This window comes from Loxodonta africana, chromosome 12 (assembly GCF_030014295.1).
Source record: "Loxodonta africana isolate mLoxAfr1 chromosome 12, mLoxAfr1.hap2, whole genome shotgun sequence".
NCBI classification, from domain to species: Eukaryota; Metazoa; Chordata; class Mammalia; order Proboscidea; family Elephantidae; genus Loxodonta; species Loxodonta africana.
In genome coordinates, this window is record NC_087353.1 from 96,790,285 (window position 1) to 96,815,726 (window position 25,442).

Here is a 25,442-nt window from a genome sequence, read left to right on the forward strand (position 1 = left end):
CGCGGGCTCTGCGGGGTCCGAGGCCACCCCGCTGGTGGCCCGGGGCAGGAGGGCCCGGACCTGGGCTCAGCCCGGAGCGGCGGGGTCAGCCCGGCCCGGCCGCGGCCACAGGTGCCGGCCGCTCCCGGGGCGGCCCGAGTCCCCGTGGCTGCCTGCCCGCCGCCGTCCGGGCGTCGGTCCCTTGGCGCGTCGGCGCGGGCCGGGCCGGGGGGCGGGGGCGCGGGCCGGCACAGGAAGTCCCCCCGGCATCCGCATCCTGTCCCCCGCCCCCGCCACCCCCGTCGCCCCGCGCCCCTGCCGCCGCCGCCGCCGCCGCCGCCGCCGCCGCTGCTGCCACTGCCGCCGCCGCCGCTCTAGGCCGCCGCGAGCTCGGTGGGCTTAACCCTTCGCGGCTCGGGCGCCTGGGTGGCCTGAGGGCGTCAGGAGCCGGGCGGCATCCGTGTGCGCGCGGCCGCCAGAGTTGGCGACTGCCGCTGCTAGGTGTGGGGATGCGGGGAGAGGAGCAGAGACTGGGCCTCCCCAGCCGGGTCCCTGCTACCCTTGAAGGGCAGGCCCAGCCTCAGGGCGCTCCTGGCTCAGGTTCAAGTTGTGGTTAATTAACACTCAATTAGGTGACAGTTAATGAGGACGCCCCATCCTGGGGCCCAGCAGGCCCTGAATGGATCTCCCCTCCACACGCACACATTGGACCTCTCCTCCTGGATCCCTGCGGTGGCACAGGCAGGCAGGGTCAGCGGGCTGAGGGGACAAGACGGGATCCACCCGGGCCACCTTGTGCACCTGGCAGAGCTAAAATCGTCACCTGGCAGAGCTAGGCCCATTCCCCAGCAGTTCCCAGCAGGGCCTCCCTGGCTTCTTTCCCCTTCCGGACTGCCCGGCTGCCTCCTGCCTGGGCCAGGCCCCCCTCCCCATGGAGATCAGTCTCCCTGACCATCTCTCCTTATCCCATCACTTTGCTTTCCTGGCCTCATAGCCTAGGCGGCTCTCATCTGGAGAGATCACATTAAAATTCTCCTGACACTCCCCAAGATCTGGTGATGGAGAGCTACAGGTGGGGTGTGGGGATGCCCAGCTGTCCTGTGGTCACAGCCCTTCCCCTCCTTTCTGTCTCCCTGCCAGAGGCCAGAACTCAGCTCACATTACTGTCTCATGTGTGGTGGTCCCCTTGTCCCATTTTTGGATTCTTCCTGCCCCACGCCCCACCCCCAGGCACTGAAATTTGGCGCTTCCCCTTTGGTCCTTGCTAGAAAAAGCCTCCATTCTGTCTGGTGGCTTCACCCCTGGACTAGGAGCTTGGGAAGGCAGAGGACACACCTGTATCCTCCAGGAAACAAGTGCAGCAAAGAGCCTGACCTTGCCAGCTACAAGCCACTGGCCTCCATTGAGGCCATGGACAGCCACAGCTGAATCACAGCCTTCCCAACAACTCAAAAGGCAAGATCCACCAGAGTTAGGTGTCATGGTGGGCTGATTAGTTATAAGTCCATCCAAAACCAAAAACCCAATGCCATCGAGTAGATTCCGACTCATAGTGACCCTATAGGACAGAGTAGAACTGCCCCATAGAGTTTCCAAGGAGCGCCTGGCAGATTCGAACTGCCGACCTTTTGGTTAGCAGCTGTAGCACTTAACCACTACACCCCCAGAGTTTCCTGTTAGTCCATAGAGATGTCTTATTTAAGGGGAGTGAGTGGGGATTTAAGGTGAAATGACCCTGAAAAACAGGCCAGATGCACGGGGTAGTTTCAGGAAAGCCTCATGGTTAATGGGCCCAGAGTGAGAAGGGAATCATCCAAGCGGCTTGCTGGTTTTCTAGAAGCTACTGGAGGTGATAGGCATTGTCGGTAAGCACTGAATTGATGAGATGCGCTATGTCCGACTAAGGATTTGATGTTCAGTGTAAAGTTAAGAATCGCTGTTGGTAAAGGATATCCACTGGGCCAATAAATGTACCTAGGAGTAAACATAGTGTGTATTACGTGACATCAACAAGACAACGTACTAATGCCACTGAATTGTACACATAAAAATGGTTGAGATGGCAAATGTTTTGTAGCATACATACTACCAGAATAAAGCTTAAAAAAATTAATTACAATTAAGAAAGAAGAGCTTGGATTTGGAGACAGAATAAACTGGGTTCACAGGAGACTTCTTCCAGCCAGGTAACTTGAGGGAAGGTACTACCGTCCATCTACAGAACTGGGCTAACACCTGCTAGCCAGGAGCATAAGGGTCCACAAACACCTCCTTCCTGCACATGGCCGGCGGGAACCTTCCCCTCTCCAAGGAGGGCCTAGGCACAGAGCTGTCCCTGTGCCTGAGGGAGGCTGAGGCTTTGCTTTGAACTGGAGGACCCTGTTGCGTCCTCCTTGCTCCTGGGAGACCTCGCACTCTGAGGTCTCCCTCGTTCCTTCAATCTTTACCCTCTCCCTCTGCTGGCTTGTTTCACCAGCATTTACACATTCCCGGGGGGGCACAAATGATTTGCTCTCAGCTACTAACCAAAAGATCGGTGGTTTGAATCTACCCAGTAGCACTGCAGGAGAAAGGCCACTGAAAACCCTAAGGCACGCAGTTCTACCCTAAAACGTGGGGTCACCGTGAGTCAAGTGGAAGTCTCGCCATTCTCACTTCTAAGGAACATTCTGGTTGTGTTTCTTCAGACTGATTTGTTTATCCTTCTGACCATCCACAGTGCGTTCATTAGTCTTTGCCAACATCACAATTCAAATGCATCCATTCTTCTGTCTTTCTTTGTCACTGTCCAGCTTTCACAGGCATATGAGGCAATTGAAAAGACCAGGGCTTGGGTCAGGTGCATGTTAGTCCTCAAAGTGACATCTTTGCTTTTGAAAACTTTAAAAAGGTCTTTTGCAGATTTGCCCAATGCAGTATGTCATTGGATTTCCTGACTTCTGCTTCCATGGATGATGATGGATGATCCCAATAGGATAAACTCATTGACAAATCCAATTTCTTCCTTCAAGGGATTCATTATACGTGGAGTGGAGATCAGTTCTCAAGGAATGTCCTAACAGAGACCAATGGGCAGCCCAGAGCAGCTTTCTTTTTTTTTTTTTTTTTTAATAATTTTTATTGTTAAGTGCAAGTTTAAAAATCAAGTCAGTCTCTCACATATAAACTTATATACACCTTACTACATACTCCCAACTACTCTCCCCCTAATGAGTCATTCCGCTCCCTCTTTCCACTGTCTTTTTGTGACCATTTTGCCAGCTTCTAACCCCCTCTTACCCTCCCGTCTTCCCTCCAGACAGGAGATGCCAACACAGTCTCAACTGTCCACCTGATGCAAGTAGCTCACCCCTCATCAGCATCTCTCTCCAACCCATTGTCCAGTCCAGTCCATGTCTGACGAGTTGGCTTCGGGAATGGTTCCTGTCCTGGGCTACAGAAGGTTTGGGGACCATGAGCACCGGGGTCCTTCTAGTCCCAGTCAGACCATTAAGTCTGGTCTTTTTATGAGAATTTGTGGTCTGCATCCCACTGTTCTCCTGCCCCCTCAGGGGTTCGGAGAGGCTTTTCTTGATAGTGTAACCAACACCTTTCCAGGACTGGAGAGCAGAGGCTTGACCCAGGCCGCCATGCTGGCTCATACAGCCTCTTTTCCAGGTCCAGGTCCTGCACCAGAGATTGGGCATTCATTGAGGATGGGGACCATTCTAGGCCTGTTGGTGAAGAAAGGTTTGTTTCCCAGGGAAACCAGCCCTGAGATGGAGATTAGCACCCAGGAGCCTTGTTAATGAAGTTTCCTGAAATCACCACTTGTGGACTGGAACGGAAAGTAAGGGACGGAAGTAGAATCAGGCAGAAAAAAGATTGTGGACTGGGAAGCAGGCTCAATGAAGGCCCCAGCTGACTCCCCAAGGAGCTCTGAGGCCAGGATGATTCTTCAGGGTTGCCACAAGCTGCATCAAGTAGTCATGAGATACGGGCTACTCTGGGAGGAGGGTGTGATGTTGGGAAAAGGGCTGCTCTTTAGCAGAGACAATTCTGTAGAGGGCCAACAGCTGAGAGGCTCTCTGCCTGCCAAGCTCCTAGAATCTTGGAGGATCAGTCCTTCACTCCTGGAAGGGGATAAAGACCTGGGGAATGTATCACACCACCTCCTACAGGCCCCCTGTCAGCCATCCAGCCTGGGGCTCCCCATCTAGGCCCTGGGCCAAGGCCACCAGGAGGAGCACTATGAAGATGGGTGGCAGTTACTCAGTCCATACTAAACTGGGTAGTCAACACAACACCAATTTGGGTGCCAAGTTCAGTTCATCTGTTTCACTGTTTTGTTTTTCTGTCTGACTTAATGATGGTTAAACCTTTAAATGGTTCCAAAGTCAAAACTACAAAACAAGCTACTTTGGATAGTCTTGTTTCCTTTCCTGACCCCTCATCCTATTCCTCCCTCTGCCCCTGAATAACTACTTTTATTAGATTTTGCCATATCCTTCCTTCTATCTATACCCCTCCCTTTTTTCTTATGGAAAAGGTAGAAATACTTTTCTGGGCCTTTTTTTTTTTTTTTTTTTAGTTAAAAATAAATCCTGGTGGCTATTCCATCTCAGAATATGGTTTTTTTTTTTTTTTAACAGTGGCATAATAATCCATTATGTGGATGATAAAACATCAACCTGTTGATAATCTTTCGGGAAACTTCCAATCTTCTGCATAGCGCTGCAATGAATACCTTTCTTTGTGCATACGTTGTTATTTTTGCCAGTGGGTCTCTAGGTAGAGTCCTAGAAGTAGTTTTCTAGGTTAAAGGGCAAATGCATACATAACTCTGCCAAATTTCCTTCCAAAGGGGTTGTACCATTTTGCTTCCACCAACCCCATTGAATTGGTTACTCTTTTTCTGTTCCAGAACTCCTACCTGGGTCTTTTTCAAGTCTGCTAAGTTACTTTTTATTTCTTTTTCCTCTGTAGATAGTGTCACTTTTGTCTTCTATTTTCTTAAACGGAAGTGTAATTGTTTTATAATCTGACTCTGACAATCGGACAACTGAAGACTTCCTTGATCTGCTTCTAGTGCTGGTTGCATCTGCTGGTTCTTGATCATGGTGCCTCATTTACTTTTTACTGTATATTGTTCATTGTCCTTGACAACTCAATTCGCAGGACACTTTGGAGGCCTAGGATGAATGGCTTTCCTCCAGAGGGCTTGCATTGGCTTCTGTCAAGCACCCGGGAGAGCTACAGCTCAGAGGACCCTCTTGAACTAAGTTCACAGAGGGAGGTTCGCTGGATTAGCCAGTGATGCCATGTTGGGTGAAGATCAGCTCATGCCCTTCACAGCTCAGGCACGAGATTTTTCTTTTGTGTTTTGCTGTGCTCTGCTCAGTGCCAAGGCATTCTTCCTTGCAGTCTTCAGTTAATTCTGACTGAGGGTGCAGCCCTTGGGATCCCAGCGTCATGTAGAGAGGTGCTCCTCGGAGACTCCTTGGGCCCTTAATCCTTTGAGGCCACCGAAACTAAAACACACGTTTGCTGGGATGCAGGCAAATACCCTGTGGGTACACCTTACTGCTCTAGGTTGCTACTTTCCCTTGGCTCTTGACCTGGTAGTTTCCTCCTATCCTGTCGGCCCTTCAACACCTCAAGATGTTTCTGTATTTTATCCAGCGTTTTCTGTTATTTTAAGCAGAAGGGTTGGTCTGAATAACCTGGTCCATCACTACCAGAAACAGGCATTCTAAAATAAGTTTTCAGAAAAATTAATCTTTAATTAGACAAGTAACACATGAAAACATCCTTATAAAAAAAGGAAAATATGTGCAACACTGCCTGGTAAACATGCCAACAATGCCAACAGTGGCCTTCTCTTGCTTATAATGACCAGGGGCTAGTTCAAGTCTGTAGCCATTTACTGTGACTCACAGAACTTTTTTAAATTAAAAGTTTAAAAACAAAATTGAAACTTTAAAACTATATAGAAAAACAAAGTCTCCCTTGGCCATCACCCACTCCATCTCCAGTGTTCTCCCAGAGGTCTCCACTGTCTTCACTTTGGTGTCTATCATTTTTTAACACATTTATATACATATACCTGTAGGAAAGTTATAAGGCAGTGGGTAAGCTCTCAGCTGCTAACTGAAAGGTTGCTGGTTCGAACTCATGAGCTGCTCCACAGGAAAAAGATGTGGCAATCTACTCCCATAAGATTAAAACCCAGAAACAGAACCCACTGCCATCGAGTCGATTCTGACTCATAGCAACCCTATAGGACAGAGTAGAACTGCCTGGTGGATCCCAACTGCTGACTTTTTGGTTAGCAGCCGTAGCTCTTAACCACTATGCCACCAGGGTTTCCCCCTTAAAGATTACAGCCTTAGAAAGCCTATGGGGCAGTTCTACTCTGTCCCATAGGGTTGTTGTAAGCCTGAATCGACTCGACAGCAATGGGTATGGGGAAGCTGTAGGATCATTTTGTCTTTAAAAAAAATAATTTTACCACATGGAATTTTACTCTTCAGAATGCTATTCGAATTATGCAAAATTTTGTCACTTAGAAAAGTCTGAGGATCTTGCCATGTCAGTAGGACAAAGGTGAAAAACAGGAAGGCTATAGGCTAAATCTGGCTCATAAACATGTTTAGCCCAAATGGTGTTGGGGAATTTTTTTTGGAGGGGAGGGGGAACTTCTAAAGTATAATAGCATACAGAAAATTGCGCATAAGTGTACATCTTGACCAATTTTTACAAACGGGACATGCCCGTGTAGCTAGCACCTAGAAGCCTCTTCCATTTCCCACCCTCCAACACTATCTTGACGTCTAGCACTAGAGATTAGCTTCCAGACATGATTTTTCAAATTAAGAAATAAAGCACACAAAAACCCTATTTCCACTGTCTGTTGAAAACTCTGAAACTCTGGCAACACTCACCTTGGCCCAGGTGCCCACACGTCAGTGACCAGCTCCACATGCTGTCGGGTCTGCTCAGTACCCAGTCTGTCCTGGAGTCTAACCCTCAGAGCTTCATCTGTGGCCAGTACCTGTCTGGTGCTAGGGGCTTAGTTTACAACTCCTAGTTAGCCAGTCCTCTATGGATGGCTGGTCAAGCTGCTTCTCGATTTTCCTTACTGAAACAATCCTGCACGCAACAATTCAACTTTTAGGGGTGTGTGCGTATGTACATGCCCATGGAAGCAGCAGTCAAGAAATGAAACAATGTATTGCATTGGGCAAATCAGCTGCAAATGACCTCTTTAAAGTGTTAAAAAGAAAAGATGTCACTTTGAGGGCTAAAGTGTGCCTGAACCAAGCCATGGTGTTTTCAATCGCCTCATATGTACACGAAAGCTGGACAATGAATAAAAAAGACCAAAGAATTGATGCATTTGAATTACAGTGTTGGTGAAGAATACTGAATATACCATTGATTGCCAGGAAAATGAACAAATCTGTCTCAGAAAAAGTACAGCCAAAATGGTCCTTAGAAGCCAGGATGGCTAGACTTCATCTCACTTACTTTAAATTTTTTATCAGGAAGGACCAGTGTCTGGAGAAAGACATCATGCTTGGTAAAACAGGGTCAATGAAAAAGAAGAAGACCCTCAACCAGGTGGATTGACGCAGCAGCTGCAATAATGGGCTCAAATACAGCAATGACTGTGAGGATGGCCCAAGAGCATTTTGTTCTGTTGTACACAGGGTCACTGAGTTGGAACTAACTCCAGGGTACCTAACAACAACATATATATATGTATGTACCCAAGAGAACTAAAAAGATATGGCCTGTGATGGTTAAGATTGGCTGGGCCTTGATTCTCAGTGTTTATATGTGATTACTCCCATGACTGAATCCTCTGTGAGTAGCCAATCAGTTGAAAGGGAGTTTCCTTGGGGGTGTGGCCTACATCCAAATATAAGCAGAAGTTTTGGCTTTGCTCACTCTAGATCCTGCGCTGCCTGTTTGTCTAACCGGCTCTTGGGACTTGCACTATCAACTTATCTACAGATCTTGGTATTCGGATCCTGTGGGTTCCTCCTGTTCATCTGACCTCCCTCGGAACTAGAGCTATCAGCTTATCTGGAGATCTTGGGACGTGGATCCTGCGGGTGCCTCCTGTTTGCCTGACCTCTGGCTCTTGGGACTTGAGCTGTCAGCTTATCTGCATATCTCATTGATCTTCATATCCTGAGAGCTGGAGCCCTGCTCTCTGACCTGCCAATCTTGGGTTCTCCAGACCCTGTGGCTACGTGATTTGAGAGAAGCCTCTATCCTGATACACAGACTTGGGACTTTTCAGCCTCTACAACTGCGTGAGCCATTTCCTTGATACAAATCTCTCTCTCTATATATATTTATACGCTTTCCTGGTTTTGCTTCTCTAGAGAACCCAGCCTAAGACATGGCCTCACAAAAACTCGTACAAGTGTTCAAAACTACCCAGCACACCATGGAAGAAACAGGTGTGGCGATCTAGTTCCACAAAGATCATAGACAAGAAAACTCTATGGAGCAGTTCTACTCTGCAACACGTGTGGTCTCCTAAATTACAAAGCAAAAACACGATCAATAAAAATTTAAAAAAAAAAGAAACAAGATCAACAACAAAAACCTGTACAAAAAATGTTCATAGTAGTATTATTTACCATAGCCCAAATGTGGAAACAATCCAAATATCCATCAGCTGATGGATGGATGAAATGCTATATCCAGACAATGGATCGTTCAGCCATAAAAAGGAACGAACTACTGATTGAAACATGCTACGACATGGATGAACCTTGAAAACATTAAGTGAAAAAAGCCACTCACAAAAGACCACGTGAGATTCCGTTTATACAAAACGCTCAGAATAGGCAAATCCTATAGAGAGAGAAAGCAGATTTGCGTTGCCAGGGCTGGGGGTGGGAGAATGGGCAATCACTGCTCAACAGGATGGGCTTCCTTCTGGGATGATGAAAATGTTCTCAGATAGATACTGGTGATGGTTGCACAACTCTATGGCTCTACTAAAAACCACTGAATCGTGTATTTGAAAAGGGTGAGTTATATCTCAATAAAGCTGTTGTTTAAAAAATACTGCGGTGAACATCCCTTGTTTCTGGAATTGCTGGGTCACAGGACAGTTCTGATTTTTAATTTCTCCAGAGGTGCTGATTTACCCACCACACTCAGTGTGAATAACCGTCTCCCCACACCTCTGGCTACACTTTCTATTTTGCCAATCTGATCGGTAAGTGAAGAAACAGCAGCTCGCCTTCATTTGCAACTGCCTGGCTAGGTAGAGAATCTTTTCCTATCCAGTGACCATTTACATTTTCTCTTCTGTAAGTTTTATGCTCATTTTCACTTTTTTTTTAATTGTAATGTCTTTTCATTAATCCACAGTTCTTTATATATTCTGTATACTTTTACATGCTGCAAATATTTTCTCACAGATCAATTTTTAATGTATACAGAACACCTAGCAGGTGCCTGACAGCACATAATTACGGAACTGTAGGTAGTATTTTCATTAATAAAGAAGTAAAAATCGGTGAAAGTTTGACCAGCTCACCTGTATTTACGTTTTTAATAATTTGATTTAATTACACACCAACCAAAAACCAAACCCACTGCCACTGAGTGGATTCCGACTCATAGCAACTCTACAGGACAAGGTAGAACTGTCCCACAGGGTTTCCAAGGAGTGCCTGGTACATCTGAACTGCCAACCTTTTGGTTAGTAGCTGTAGTTCTTAACCACTACGCCACTAGGGTTTCCTAATTACTCACACATGGCTACAAATACCACAAAAAGGAGTCTAGGGCTCTAGTGGCTTTATTTCCTACGTTTTTCCTTTCTTATTTTGGCAAAACTCACCTTGTGTCTGAGGGGAGCTAACACCTATCTAGCCCCAAAATATCTGGTGGAGGGTGCCTTCTGAGATAGAGCCAGGAGAGTACCACTCAAAGACCTTCTCTAACAACAAAGCTGGGAGAACTTCTTTCCAAGCCTTTTCAGAAACAGCCCAAACCAGACTTAAGTACCAAGGCACAGCTAAGTGCTCATCTCTCCAGCCTCACACCTGTGTCCCACAGGAAGCCATGCAAGCAGGCACTTTACTTCAGTTCCTGCCCTGACACCAGCAGACTGACACTTAAACAGGAAACAGACTCAACCAATGGTAATGGACTCAAACCCAAAGAAAAGAGCACTTTCTTTATAGTTCATGGTTTTCAAACAGATTCCAAAGAGGCGTCACACAGCGGGCCCGACCCTGCACCTGGTTGTGGCTGTTGGGAATATGGGGTGAGAACACGGGAACCTCAAGTGCCCAAGGAAGCCGTGGGCTCGACATCCCTTAGAAAGCACCCGTGGGCCTCCCAACCACGTCATGTTTTTATCTCGCCCAGCTGCTGTCAAGTGAACTCCAACTCGTGGCGCCCCGTGTGTGTCAGAGCAGAACCGTACTTCATAGGGTTTTCAATGGTTCATTGTTTTCAAGTAGATCAGCAGACCTTTCTTCCGAGGCACTTCTGGGTGGACTTGAATCTCCAACCTTTTGGTTAGCAGACGAGCACATTAACTGTTTGCACCACCCAGGGACTCCTCATCTTGAGCGTGTCTTAAATTCCAGACTTAGAAAACACACACACAAATGGGAATCTGTTGACAACCTGGTGTGGTGTCTGGTCTTCCAGGTCACTGTCTTCAACAAGGAACAGAAGGGTTAGTAAGTTATAAAGTTAAATCTCATCCCTCCAGGTTAATCTTAGTCCTTTAACTCTCCCAGAAGGCCACATTGTTTGCTGGGACCAGCTCTCATTTCTCCCTTTCAGACTAAGGGTGCCACAGTGACATGGCTCCTGATACCTTTCTCTTCTCCTGAAATGAATAAAGGAGAACTCAAAGCAGGTAACTTCCCATTATGTAACAGAAAAAAAAAACTCCTGAGGGCTGTATTCTGTACCTGAAGCAAACACACCCAAGCTCTCATGGGCCAGCAGACGCCAGATTGTCTGGCACAGGGCAGGGACGTGGTGTCCACGGTGTTTTTGTCAAAAGTGACGAAAGATGTCCTCCATCTTCTTACCATAAGTCTGTGCAGACTGCGGAGAAAACCACCACAGCTTGCATTCCCTAAGTTTTTAAAATACATTCCATCAAGGCTAGCAAACTGTTTAGAAAAAAATTTATTTGAACATATGAAAGGAAAATTTAGAGACCTCCATAAAACAGAGAAGTTCCTTTCCTAGGTGACAGGGGACATCCTGACAGGCTTCCCTGAACAGCGCCAAGCGCTGTGTATATACTTGCAATCACCACGTACCAGCTTTGAGCTCATGGAGCTGTAAGAAGAGACTGTCTGTATTGCAGCGACACACAACTTTCACGAGGAAGGCAGCCAGACACCCACTCCACTTCTCCCAGAAATGCCACTCGCACACAGGCTTGGAGCACCTCTGAACAGCAGGCTTGCGGAGGGGCAGACTTTAAAAAACACCCACATCACTCTGTAGAGGGCCATCCAATCTGGATTTTTAAGAATGTGACCAAGGTAGGAGGCACCTGGACCACGACGACTCAGAACTTCTGCACCAAGACCGGCCGGCAAGAAGGAGACACCTGGCTGTCTCTCCAAGGTCCTCCTCTATGGAGCGGCCATCCTTTCCTCTGGAGGGCTTCCCAGCCCGGGCGCAGAAGGCACACTGCCACGCGGTGGCACACAAGAGGTCGGCCTAGTGGATGGGCCGGAAGGGGAACGTCATGCCTGAGATAAAGGTGTGCCCGGGGTGCGTGGGCAAGGCGGGGTGAGCAGCGGGGTGGGCCGGCACAGGCCCGTAGCCCAGTGGAGGGGTGTGGATGTGAGGGTAAAACCCAGGGGGGAGCGCTGTGTGGGGAGACTGCTGCACAGGGCCTGAGATAACCAGCTGGAGCAAGCTGCAAAGACAAAGAGAAGGTTAGGACAGCTGCGCTCAAGGAAAAGAACCCTTTCTAAGCATGCACTGGGGGCCAGCTTTGACCACCTCTGTCCCAGGCACCCAGGGGAGAGACGGCGAGACAGATGTGAGACATGGGGCTGCCCTTGAAACACGGTCCAGCAGAGGCACCATAATGGAAGACTCGGTGACACCAGGTGGGACAAGACAGCCTTCTAGACAGGTATAGGCATAGGAAGAGAGGGCTCATGGCAGGAAAAGCAGAGAGGCGGGGCTAGAGGTGGCCTTCATAGGACCAGCAAGACTCAGATGAACCCATGTGGAGCCGGAGCAGAGAGAGTGGCTGGGGAGACACTGGGATCACACAGGAGACTAGGTCAAGGGGGAGCGGGCAGCATGCAGGGGGCTCAAGGGGTCTCTAGTCCTCCTGCAGCTCTGCTGCAGCGGTCCCGGCGCTGCGCCTCATGGCCTGGACGACATAGGCCTCAGTGGGCTATCCACCCAGAAGGCCCTTTCCTGGGCAAACAGGACACCAGGCACAATCTCCTCAAAGTCCTTCTTACTGACTGAACTCTGACTGAATTCCAAGCTAAGCCACGCGAAAGCCAGCCTTTAAAATGATATGGAAAATAAGAATCCCATACAGGTCCTGCCCTTCAAGGTGGCCTAGACTGGGTCCCAGTCCTTACCGACCTGGTGGGACCCACCACATCCCTGCCCCGTGAGGCTTCAGACCTGCCTGCTCACTTGCCTTGAATCTTCAACCCAGTGTGGTGGCCTCCTCACCCCCAGCTCCTGCTATCACACCACACCAACGCAGGCATGCCCTCCCCATTCCCTCCCGACTCCCTTCCACTAAGGGGTCCCACCAAAAAAGTAAATACCAAACCCATTGCCATCAAGTTGATTCTGACTCATGCCAACCTATAGGAACCTTATAGGACAGAGTAGAACTGCCCTATAGGGTTTCCAAGGCACGCCTGGTGAATCCGAATGGCCAGCCCTTTGGTTAGCAGTCATGGCTCTTAACCACTACACCACCAGAGTTTCCAGGGGTCCCACATGACCCCTCAAACCCAAGTGACCCTGCCCCTCCTGTCTGCCTTCTCGTTATGGCCCAGGCTGTCAGTGGCCCCAGCAGCTGGAGAACCTCTTCCCTCTGGAACTCGATGTCAACTACCAAGCCTGGGTCCCTGAGGAAACTCCCTGGGGAGTAACTCCTGTCGGTCTCCCCTTTTCTAATACCCCACCCCAGGATTATCATCAGAGAGCCTTGACCCTTGTTACCACCTCAAGCCTTCCCTGGCCTCAGTCGAGCCATGTCCTTCCCTCATTGGAAAGGCCTCCCTGGCTCCCCGCTCAGGATACGGCCTCCCCTCATCCCTGCCTTCTCCTCGTCTCCCCATCTTAAGCCTGGGACGCAGGCAAGCGGGCTCTGCCTGCTCCTCTCCCGACCCCCTCAGGCCCTCTGCTCAGATTGTGCCAGGGATGCCCCCACAGTCCCTCCACATCACCAGATCCAGCCTGTTCATGCCCTTCGCCACCCCCTCCAACCTCTCCCTGAGGCTGGCCTCTCTGTGCTACTTTGTGGGCACAGTGATGCCACCGTCTGGGACTACGTCGCCCTCAGTAAACCCGAACCACCCTCTGCCCACCAGACTCTGGGCTCTCTGCAAGAAGGGGTCGTGTCCTCTGCAGACGGGCCCTCACCTCCAGCCCCCAAGCACAAGGCCTGGTGCTTAGATCCCCAGCAGGAGCAAGCATGAAGGAAGCTGATGCATTTTAGGGTCCAAAGCTCCCCGAGCCCCTTTTCATTTATACTATTTCTTTAGGGAGTCCCTGGTGGTGCAAACAGTTAAGTGCTCAGCTACTAGCCAAAAGGTTCATGGTTTGAGCCTACCCGGAGGCGCCTCTTAAGACAGCCCTGGTGATTTGCTTCGGAAGGGTTATAGCTTTCAAAACCCTATGGAGCCATTTTACTCTGCACACATGGGGTCACCATAAGTGGGAATCAACTTGATGGCAACTAACAACAACTATTTCTTTAGGGCTTGGGGTAAGAAATGCAATAAAAAATAAATACATAAACCCAAGAAGGGAGTATGGCAGAGGCAAACTTCTGGCCGTGTGTCGGTGTTTTGAATCTGTAAACTCTGCCAGAGACAGACAGCATCTCAAGAAGCTTCCGGTCTGGTCGGGAAGACAACTAATGAGACAATCGAAAATCATACAAGGGTTCCCTACTGCTCTCTGCTCTCGCTCTCCCCCTCCAGGCAGTGGTGTGCTCCAGGGTCCCAGCGGCTCTCCTGATACATGGCAGAAGCAGCACAGGCTTCCTGGAGTGGATGGTGTGACAAAGCTCTTGAGGGGATCCTGGTAGAGACCCCTGCTTATCACACTCTTAAGCTGATGATAGAGGGCAGTGGTGGTTCAGTGGTAAACTGCCACCTTCTGTGTGGAGACCCGGGTTTGATTCCCGCCAACGTGCCGTATGTGCAGCCACCGCCTGTCTGTCAGCGGAGGCCTGAGTGTTGCTATGACGCTGAACAGGTTTCACTGGAGCTTCCAGGCGAAGAGGGACTAGGAAAAAAGGCCTGGCGGTCTACTTCCAAAACCCAGCCCGTGAAGACTCTCTAGATCACGACAGTCTGATCCCGTTGTGATCAGAGCTAACAACAACCAGGTGACGACGGAAGACATGCACCCCGTCGTTACGTTAACGCAGCTGAAAACGTTAAATGAAAAGTACAGAGAAGGGAACTGTGACAAACGGATTACGGCAAGAGGGAAAACTAACTTACACTAACTTACAGTGTGTCCTCAGATGCCTGGGGACTTTCTTAGAGCACGAAAAAAAAGTCAAATGAGCTCCTGAGGGGAAGGCCCTCTGGACAGCATGTCAGAGTTCTGACCCAGGCCCTTCCACCCCACCAGACGCCACCCACTCTGCTTCTCGTGGTCACACCTGTCCTGCCATTCCACTCTAAGCTGCTCTCCTATACAGAACCCACGCAGAGCTCAGCCTGGACTTCGGGCCCCAACCACCCTAAGGACTCCGCCAGGCCTCTCGGGCTGTAGTCATTCTCACTACCAGTCATGAGTCTGCGTTTGGCTGATCCGCTGCCTTGGAGGACGTGGGTTTTCTGAGTCCGCTGGGCTGGGCTCACTCACCCTCTGCCCACACCAGCCCTGGAGCCCCAGTATTCCTCATTGAAAGGCTGGCGTGACAGCGTGAAGAAAGTAGGATATTAACGATTCTACCACCCTAACTCAGTATCTGGAGCCCTGGTGGCACAACGGCTAAGTGTTAGGCTACTAACCGAAAGGTTAGCAGTTTGAACCCACCAGTTGCTCCGCAGGAAAAAAGACCTGGCGATCTGCTCCCATAAGGATTATAGCCTAGGCAACTCTGTGGGGTCTACTCTAGCACACTGGGTTGCCATGAGTTGGAATCAACTTGATAGCACACAACAACAAAACTCAATATTCTCATTCCTGCAAGCCCTGCCCTTGCGCGCATTTGCCTTCAACTTTACGTTTCTGATGCCTTTATCACAAGGATTACTTTTAATGGATACACAATGTTCTATCCTTCTGAGGTAGCGCCCCTGATTTATTAGGTAACCTTGTATCACTGACTGACCGGTTGTTTCCCGTTTTCTGTTACTAATGATACTGCATTAGAAGCCTGCTTGGCCCAAGTGGCTTGTGATTGGCTGCTAACCTAAAGGTTGGTGGTTCAAACTCACCCAGCAGCTCCATGGAAAAAGGTCTGGCAAACTGTTTCTATACAGATTACAGCCAAGAAAACCCAATGGAGCACAGTTCTACTCTGTGACACACAGGGTCACCATGAATCAGAACTGACTCAATGGCAACAGCTTTGGTTTCTTTTTAATACTGTATCCGCATGAAACATTTTTGTGCAACAGCTTTTTACTTCTTTTCTAATGACAGAGCTACAGAAGTGAAATTCCTAAGTTACTTAAATAACAGTCACAGTGACATCAGCTAACACTTACTAGACAGTTACTATCTACCTTGTACTGTTGTAAGTGCTTCACACATTTTCACTCATTTCATCCTCACAAAAGTCCCAAGGTGGGAGACATGGGGCAGATACCACGATTATTTTGATTTTACAGATGAGAAAACTGAGGCAGTGAGAGAGAAAGACCTTGCCCAAGGTCGCACACAGTAAACAGCACGGCCAGACATGAAAACCGATCAGGATTCGCTGACCATCCAGTTCCTGGTTTTCACCACTATTCTTACTGCTCTCCTAAACTTAAAACAATAACCACCATTTACAGAGCGAGTTCCACTTGTCAGGGACCATGCTAAGAAATTTATAAACACCAACTCATCTCATCCTTACTATAACCCTATGGGCACACAGGTGGTTCAGTGGTAGAATTCTGGCCTTCCATGCAGGAGACCCAGGTTCAAGTCCCAGCCAACGCACCTCACGTGCGGCCACCACCCATCCGTCAGTGCAGGCCTGTGTGCTGCTAGGATGCTGAACAGGTTTCAGAGGAGCTTCCAGGCTAAGATGCACTAGGAAGAAAGGTCTGGTGATCTACTGAAAATCAGCCAATGGAAACCCTATGGCTTACAAGGGTCTGCTCCACAACCGAACACGCGGATAGCGAAGGACAGGGCAGCGTTTCATTCGTTGCCCATGGGGTCGCCAACTCAACAGCAGCTAACAGTCACTGTCCCCATTTTATAAGGGGGGAACCAAGGCTCGAAGGGACGTTAAGGGCTTACCCAAGTGTCACAGCAAATAACAAGAGCTGCGCTAGAACCCCGGCCCTGACGCCAAGCGCCTACTTAACCGACACCCTGTGCACTCGAGCGACGCTCTGCAGAACCTTCCAACGTGTCACAAATCACGTCAGCAACAGAGTAAGTGATGGCCAATCTCACCAGGAAGTAAGTGTTTGCTAATTCGGTAAGCTTTAAATGATGTGTCGAGCGTACTCGGGGTTCATTCCCTGATTCCCATTAAGATGGCCCCTTTTTTCCCACGTTTACTCTCTACTTAGGGTTCCTCTCATGGGGGTTATCCCATTATCTCTGTTTCCCATTTATCACCAAGTCTTTAAGGGGCTTCTTATAACCTTACAGACCAACTCTCCCCAAGGAGCCCGGGACAAAGAGGCCCGCCATACTTGCTACCCACCCCCTGTACCCCCAGCACTGCCAGCCCAGCCAGCCCAGCCAGAAGCTGTAAGACGGCACTTACTTATTATGGGGCAGCCTGGAGCACAAGGTTCTCAGGTCATCTGAAATGAAGGAGACACACAGTTAAGTAACAGCCTAGAGACAATGAGGTGACTAGACGCTAGCTTTCTTTTCAAGGATGCTGGCAAGGTAACAATTCATCACACGACATTTTTCTAGCACGACTTAAAAACAGTTTGTGTTCTCTTGTTCTTCTGTGTTTGTTTTAACAAACTAGGCCTCAAACAGGAAAAGTCACTTAGGGAAAGGGGCAACCCTGCAGGCCATTTGCCAGATGGCTGGGACACAGTCCAAAGGCAGGGCTTGAAGCAGATCAACAGGTAAGGGATGGGGGCGGCAGGGTGCAGCCCAGCGGAGCTTCCGGTTTTGTGAATGTTGTCCGCCACTCATCTCAAAAAGACACCCCACCACTCCCCACTGTTCTCCCTTGAAACCCTGCAGAAATGTAGCTGCTGTGCTTGGTCATCAGCTCAGCATCCTACGGAAAACCGAGAGGGGAGAAAGAACTGATTCCTGGTTTCCAGATCCAGGTCCTGAGGAAGGCAGGTACTCCAAGCATTCTAAAAGCAGGAGTAAGATGGGAAATCTATCACCACTGACCATAACATGGGCCACAGGCAGCCCTTGTGAGCAAGCCAGCAGTGAAAGAGCAAACCCATGTGTGATGTTAGCCGGGATCGTTCTCCTGGGAGAGTTCAAACATTTAAACAGAGAAGTAGGAACCCCCAAAGCAGATGATGGGGCTATTTTATGCCTTGTTTGGGAGAGTGGTTACATGGGTACATAATCTGTCAAAACTCCGCACTTAAATCTATGCATTTTGTTGTATGTAAATGATGCATCAAGGAGCCCTGGTGGTACAATGGTCAAGTGCTCGGCTACTAACTGAAAGGTGGGTGGTTCAAACCTACTGAGCAGCTCCATGGAACAAAGGCCTGGTAATCTGCTTCCATAAAGATTACCGCCTAGAAAACCCTATGAGGCAGTTCTACTCTGCCACATGGGGTCGCTACGAGTCAGAATGGACCTCGACTGCACAAAACAACAACAATGATGCTTCAATTAAAAATGACTGCCGAGAAAGAAGAACGGCTCCCCACTGGGGAAGTACCCATGCTCTGGAGGCGTTCCCAGTCCTGGGTGGAAAGACTGGGACCACCACAGATGACATGGTGACAGCACGGGAGTGCTCCGGCGGAGGCGGGTGCAAGGATGGGTTAGGCTGCTCTAGTGGGTCATGTTTGGCGAACCCCACCCTCCTCCCCTGTGCTCACCGAGAGGAAAAGCAGCCTTAAAAGCAGCAGAAAACGGGGGTGGCACGAGAGCCCCAGGAAGGCCTGGCCAAGAAAGCACCCACCTCGCGTGCACAGCAGGGCCCCGGAGGCCATGGCCACCTGCAGAGCCTGTGCAAGCCGGTCAAGCGCAAGCTCAATCTCCTGGGAGGCATTGAGGGGGTTCAGCTCGTCTGCCAGCCTGTTGATCTCCTCAACTAGTGGGACCATGTGGTCGAAGAGGATGAGGCCCAGGCGCCCATACAGGTTCTTCTCGGTCAGGTGGCCCTGCAGCATCATCAGGACCTGCAGGACGCTGAGATGCAGCTTGGAGTACAAGAGGTGCGAGTCCCTGTCCAGGCCCACGCCCGGGTCCTTCGTCACTTTGTTACTGAGATGGCCGTTGGTGAGCGGGGGCTTCTTTTTCCTCTTATAAGCCAGGGGCGCCTTCACGCACCAGCGGATCAGTCCGGTGAGTGGGGTGAGCTCTAAAAATCCAATTGGTAGATTGGCTGCAATTGGCGTATTTAAAAAAGTGATAAGAATCAACCTTGGGTCCTCAAAAATCCAGGTGACAATCATCTCGAGCAAGTCCAGAGGTGGGATGAGGTCATCTGCAAGCAAAGACCCAGCAGGTCAGAAAGGTTTCCGCCTCTGCAGGGGGGTGGCTGGACCACTGACTCCACACGACTCACCTCCTGCCATTCATGTCCCGGGCTCACAGGCTCGTCTCCTTTCTGTCTCTTTTTCTGGAGCACCGTTAGCTTTGTGAGCACTGAGACTCTGTCTCATTCACTGTTACAGCCACAGTGCCCAGAACTACCAGGCCAAGGTGGGAGCCCCGGAAGTATTTATTAAACCAAAAATCCCCTACAACTCCATTAGGCCTTGAAAAGAGTTCGTCCCTATGTGCCAATTTAAATCCAAGCCCACATCTTTTATGTCCAAAACTACCCTCTTGAGTAGAATTTGTTCCTGTCTGGTGTCTCCACCATGGCACACAGTGACAGCTAAGGTGGCCTTCAGAAAGCTGCTCAAAGTTCAGGCAGTATCAGTAGGCTGCCAAGGCCATCCTCAGCCCCAAGCCTGGAGCTTTCGTTTAAGCATCAGCCTACCCTCCCATGGCCTGTTCTACAGCCTAGCAGAGAACAATGATGTAAAAACCACTGTTGACAGTGATTCTGCACCAGGTACTAGTCTACATCCTTTTCCACAGATGAACTTATTTAATCCTCCAACACGCCCATGTATTATGCCCACATAAAAGACAAGGAAACTGAGGTGCAGGGCTGTTGGGTCATTTGCCCAAGGCCTCATCACAAGTATGTAGTGGGCCTGGCTCAGGGCCTGCCCTCTAACACTAAGCAGCACTGCCCAGGCTGGGAGGGGCATGCAATGCCCACAGGCTGGCTGTGTGCATGCCACAGCTCATAGCAAAGAACAAGAGCCCCTTCCAGTCCGCTGAGTGAGTGAGTGAGCCAATGTCAAGCACGGGAAGGGAGAGGGCAGTGTGAGCAAGACCCGTGCTGGTATATGGTTTCCAGTGGTTCTCTCTCAGGAGACACTGGCCTTTTCTCCGGAGAGTATGACTCTGGCCCTAATTCAACCAGAGCTGTTCACTTGCTATGTGTTGTCTTGATTGTTGTCATTGCTGAATGCCATCGAGTCGATTCCAACTCATAGTGTGACCTTATATGACAGAGTAGAACTGCCCCATAGAGTTCCCAAGGCTATAATCATTATGGGAGCAGATAGCCAGGTCTTTTCTCCCATGGAGCCACTGGTGGGTTTGAATTGCAGACCTCTTGGTTAGCAGTCGAGCTCTTAGCCACTGTGCCACCAGGGCTCCTGTCTTGACTGAGAGTCTGCATGAAGTGCTTGTCATTTTTGAGGGCTCTGTTGCTGGGCAGGGGTAAGGGACATGGGCTTCTCTCGGGAGAAGCTACATGCCATCTAACGGGCTCCCTGAGGACCTGGATTTGCGTCCAGCTGAGGACTCAAAAACATCACCAACAATAAAACAAACTGACACAGCACCATGCAACATCATCTACGTAACACTACTGCCAAAGATGTCTAACGTCAATCTTTTCATAAGAAAACAACCAGACAAATCCAAATTGGGGGACATTCTGCCAAATAACAGGCCTGAGCGCTTCAAAAATGTCAATGGTGTATAAAATGTTTTTTTTTTTTACTGCTGGGGAGCTGTTCTAGGTTTTTAAAAAACCAAAGAGCCATGACAACTGTGTATAATGCGAGATCCCTGATCGGACCCAGAATTCTCTGCATCGCTCAAAGGGGGGAAAAAAGACTATAAAAGGTATTATTGAGATAATTGGGGAAATCTGAAAATAAGCTATATATTACACAATTCCATCAATACAGCTAGTCCTTGACTAATGATGTACTCAAGTTACGACAAACCATGCTGTGACCATTTTTTTTAACGTCTTTTTGTTAGTAATATGTACTACGTACAGTGTTGCCGCATGTCATTTGCTGATGTTATCACTTTCATGCCAACCCCCAAAGACAAATAAACATCAGCTTTATAAAAATACTGATGGCAATAATAATGCAAACTAAAAAAAAGTAAGGCATTCGACTTACGTCAGAGCTTACAACTTATGACAGTCACTGGAACGGCACCCTGTTGTTAAGTCAGGGACTACCTGTATTAAACTTCTTAGGTGTGGTAATGGTATCATGGTTATGCATGTAAGAGAGTATTTTTGCTCTCGTGAGATACACGCTTAAGCATTTCGTATGTGATATTGGCAACAACTCTCAAACAGTCCAAGGAAAACATGCCTGTGATACCTAGCAAAAATGCTAACACTATAACTGATAAATCTGGGTGAGAAGTAGATGAGTGCTTGTTGTACTATTCTTGCAACTTTTCTCCAGTTTTGAAATTTCTGAAAATAAGAATCAGGGGATAAAAAAGTAAGTCAAACGTTTAGAAAGACAGACTCAAACAGCAGGGCATAGACATGAAGCCACATCTCACCCAGACACCAGACCCTGACTTTGGGGGTCGTCTGCCCCTCTTACCGCTCCAAGTCAGGGTACCACTAAGGAAAGCTCCAGCTTAGCAAACTGCATAAGCCTGGGTAGCTCACACTTACCTTTAGCTTTTGGCCTACAATAAAAACACACACTTCAGAGAGGAAAAGGCCAAAGCATTCATTGGACACTTCACCTGGGTATAAAACTGGCAGTCAGCTGAGGCCTCTTTAACGGCGAAAACCGGTTTAAAGTTTACCTGAGGATAGGTCATAAAGCGCGGTGACAGATGTCACAAACTGGCAGCAGAAGCGAGGGCTGGCACTGAAGGTCTGTTTCAGAGTCTGCACAGATCCTGGCACCAGGCAGCAGTAGTCGTCCACGAGGGCCCTGGCTAACCTCACGCAGTAGACCACAGGCGTCCGCTGCAAAGAAGCCACAATCTGTGTAACTGCAAAGGTGTTATGAGCCACCACTATAGCTCTGTACTCATGGTGAAGACCACCAGAGCTGGCAGAATCACTTCCACAAGGGGGAAAAGATGTGAAGCACGTAAAGCAGGGGGCCGCAAACCAAAGCCCACGGACCAAAGCTATCCCACCACCTGATTTTGTAAATAAAGTTTTATTGAAACACAGCCATGCTCATTGGTTTGCTTGTTATTTAGAGCTGTTCTTGCTGTGACACCAGGCCAGACTCAAATGTTTACTATCTGGCCCTTAATAGAAAAAGTCTGATAAACCTCCTGCTTTCAAGTTTACTTACAAAAGACCATTTCTGATGTCAGGTAAAGAAATGACAACCTACGAATTCAAAGCAAGACTCCACAGGTAAAAATTTACAGTTGTTCCCACTTAGAAGAGATTTAGGAGCCTGTGAACAACCACATGATTAAAATGTGTGTTTAGAGTAGTATTTCTAAATTTCTCTTATATAATTCCATCCCTCTCAGCAAGCTTCTATGATACTTTTGAGTCTGACATCATCACCTTGCCCTGCCTTTTTCCACTCATTTGCCAGTTGGTAGCAGCTGCCATGTTCAATAACTGTTCAAGATGCTACAGCTCCAGGGCCCTGACTTGGCCCCACAGAAGGAACTACGAGGAGAGGGCAAGGCCAGACTGCATTCAGGCCGTCACCTGCCTCTGCAACGCCATTCAGGCTGTCACCTGCCTCTGCAACGCCATTCAGGCTGTCACCTGCCTCTGCAACGCCACTCCAACTTCTTTGCCTATCCTCAGAAGGAAGCTAGTCGCAGGATGGCAAACCCTGACCCAAACCACTAAGACCATTTCCTGCCACTGACGTCTGCTTTCATTTGGCCAAAATGCTGGCGCATAAGAGGTAAATGGAAACCTCGTATGAGGAATCAGAAATGCTAAACTTGGTTTCACTAGGTTGTCAAGGAATAAAGGTAATCCTGGGGTTAAATACAATACGTGATCAATTCATATTCCCTAGAAACTGGATCGGTGAAAATTAAGGTTCGGACCCCACTGAGGTTTACTACAAATAACAAGAAAAGAGTTTAATTAAATTGAAAAGGAAAAACATGGTAGTAAAATTCTGTTAGCTTGGCTGAGGATCGGATTAGTAAAAAAAAAATTGATTAATAATTATTCTAAATGGATTACCAATTTTTCAGATATTCTGTATAGCAGAAAAACAAAACAAAATGCATCTCCCAAGATATCACCTAACACTAAATCAATTCCAAATACCTATTTTTTCCTTTGATAGTTAACAATGCTCCAGAAGGCTCTTACATCCACTGACCAAAAACCAAACCAAACCTGTTGATGTCAATTCCAACTCATAGCAATCCTATAGGATACAGTAAAACTCCCCCATGGGGTTTCCAACGAGCATCTGGTAGATTTGAACTGCTGACCTTTTGGTTAATAACCAGGCTCTTAACTACTGTGCCACCAGGGCTCCATATCCACTAGAAGAGCCATCAACCTTATAATGTTGCCCTGCTGTTGGTGACGATGCTTTTGTGTGCCGTCGAGTCGATTTCAACTTATAAACCGTATAGGACAGAGTAAAATTGCCCTCTAGGGTTTCCAAGGCTGTAATTTTTATGCGGGGAGATCACCAGGTCTTTTCTCCTGTGAAGCCAAAGGTGGGTTTGAACTGTTGACCTTTTGGTTAGCATCCGAGTGCTTAACCATTCCACCAGAGCTCCTTAATGTCACATAACAAAACAGTAACATAAAACCCACGTGCTTACTGACCTACCTGTATAGAGAACAGTCTCTTAATAACAGGAGCCCTGGTAGCGCAGTGGTTAAGAGCTACGGCTGCTAACCAAAAGGTCAGCAGTTTGAATCCACCAGCAGCTCCTCAGAAACCCTATGGGGCAGTTCTACTGTCTTATTAGGTCGCTATGAGCTGGAATTGACTCAACAGCAATGGGTTTGGGTTTTTTTTTTTTTTTGGAATAACAGGTAAACATTGCGACAATCTGATATATAATGATCTTTAAAAAAAATACTATCTTTGAGTCTACCGTGTAGCTATTTTCAAAATCCTACCACATGGTTTTCATCTATGTTCTAAAGATGGGAAGATGGAATCTTCTACCATCACAAACCACTGTTTTCTCAAGAATACCCGTATATAAATATAAGGCTGGGGAGCAGGGCAATGATGACCAAAGAGGAAACATGTGGAAAAGGCCTCTTCAGAAATCCAATCAAATGAAAATTCCTGACGTTAAATTCCTCATCAGAGACACTCAGGAGGTAGATTATTTCTAGAGAAGTACCTGGAGCTAGGGAGTCCCTGGGTGGTACAAATAATTAATGTGCTTGGCTGCTAACCTACAGGTTGGAGCTCTGAGTCCACCTAGAGATGCCTCGAAAGAAAGGCCTAGCAACCTGCTTCCGAAAAACCAGAGATTGAAGACCCAATGGAAGGCAGTTCTACTCTGACACATATGGGGTCGCCATGAGTCAGAACTGACTTGATGGCAACCAGTGGCTTTACCTGGAGCCAGGAGGCTGCACACTCCAACACGGGGATTCGGCACACCGCCACTGCCATGGAAACTAGTTTTCCCAACAAGCTCATTCTGTTGTCATCAGCTTTGTTCCCTTGGGGACTGAAAAGGGACGAGAAAATAATCTGCCGGACGGAGTCCTTGGTTTGCTCCTGGAAATAATTGCACATGATTTCAAGAAGCTGAAGCTCCTGCAGTGAATTCAGTCTCTGCAAAACAAATCCAGGAGAAGCGGTAAGAAATCTGGCTCTAAGATGTTTATTAACTCACACAGTAAGAAAACAACAAATACATTACATTCTCCAGGGCACTACTTTTCACTCTGCTGAAATCCAGGTCCCAGGGAGGAGCAACTACGGTTAATCTCAGAAAAAGTCATGATACATCATTAGACACCATCCTGGGAGCCTCAGGGTGACTCTTGAAAACAGGACAACACATTTTCTAGCGAAGTGAGTGGGCAGTACCCAAAGCCTCTTCCTTTAGCACCATGGAGACACGGCTGCCACACCTGCTGCGAAAGACACGCAGCTGAGCAACGCCTGGGGACTCCAGAGAAGACGGCTGAAGGAAGGAGCAAGGTGATCACAGCCGACAATGGAGCCCTGGCGCGAAAGACGTTTTTGTTTTGGCAAATACCTGCCACCGAGAGGGCAAAAAAAAAGAGAGAGAGAGGAGGACTAATGTGCTCATCGGGGAACTGGTCAGCAAAGTCACCCGGCGGCAAAGGGCCGAGGCGGCTGCCGCGGGTGGGATGGGCGGTCCTCGGCTGCCGGCACCCCCGCCGCACCTTGGGCTGCGCGCCGCGCTCCTTGGGCACCTGAAACACGAACTCCTCCAGCAGCTCCACGGGGCCCTTGTCCACGATGGGCAGCGGCGCGCTCTGCAGCTGGCTGCTGAAGTAGATGTCCAGGTGGTAGAGCACCTCCTTGGCGGCGCTCAGTGCGTCGCGGCGCAGCAGCGAGTGGCGGATGTCGCTCATGGTGCCGCCGCCCCCGGAGCCGGGCGCCCGCAGCGCG

General features: G+C 48.7%; 1 protein-coding gene across 4 annotated transcripts; it reads right to left on the reverse strand.

Annotated features, from left to right (window-relative positions):
* Positions 1-457: 457 nt before the first annotated feature.
* INTS15 (integrator complex subunit 15) lies at positions 458-25,440 on the reverse strand. Of its 4 annotated transcripts, none has more exons than XR_010323708.1 (7): positions 25,214-25,440; positions 24,411-24,632; positions 21,679-21,844; positions 18,497-19,024; positions 17,141-17,180; positions 11,283-11,893; positions 458-10,661 (listed from the first exon to the last, which is right to left on the reverse strand). XR_010323708.1 is itself a non-coding variant. In XM_003416608.4 (6 exons), exons 1-6 carry the CDS (start codon positions 25,403-25,405, stop codon positions 11,692-11,694), a joined length of 1,350 nt encoding a protein of 449 aa, XP_003416656.1. In that variant the 5' UTR covers positions 25,406-25,440; the 3' UTR covers positions 458-11,691. The 4 variants fall into 4 exon arrangements, 1 of the variants encoding a protein (XP_003416656.1); XR_010323707.1 differs by having other exon boundaries at positions 458-11,061; XR_010323706.1 differs by having other exon boundaries at positions 10,923-11,893.
* Between the last annotated feature and the right edge of the window lie 2 nt (positions 25,441-25,442).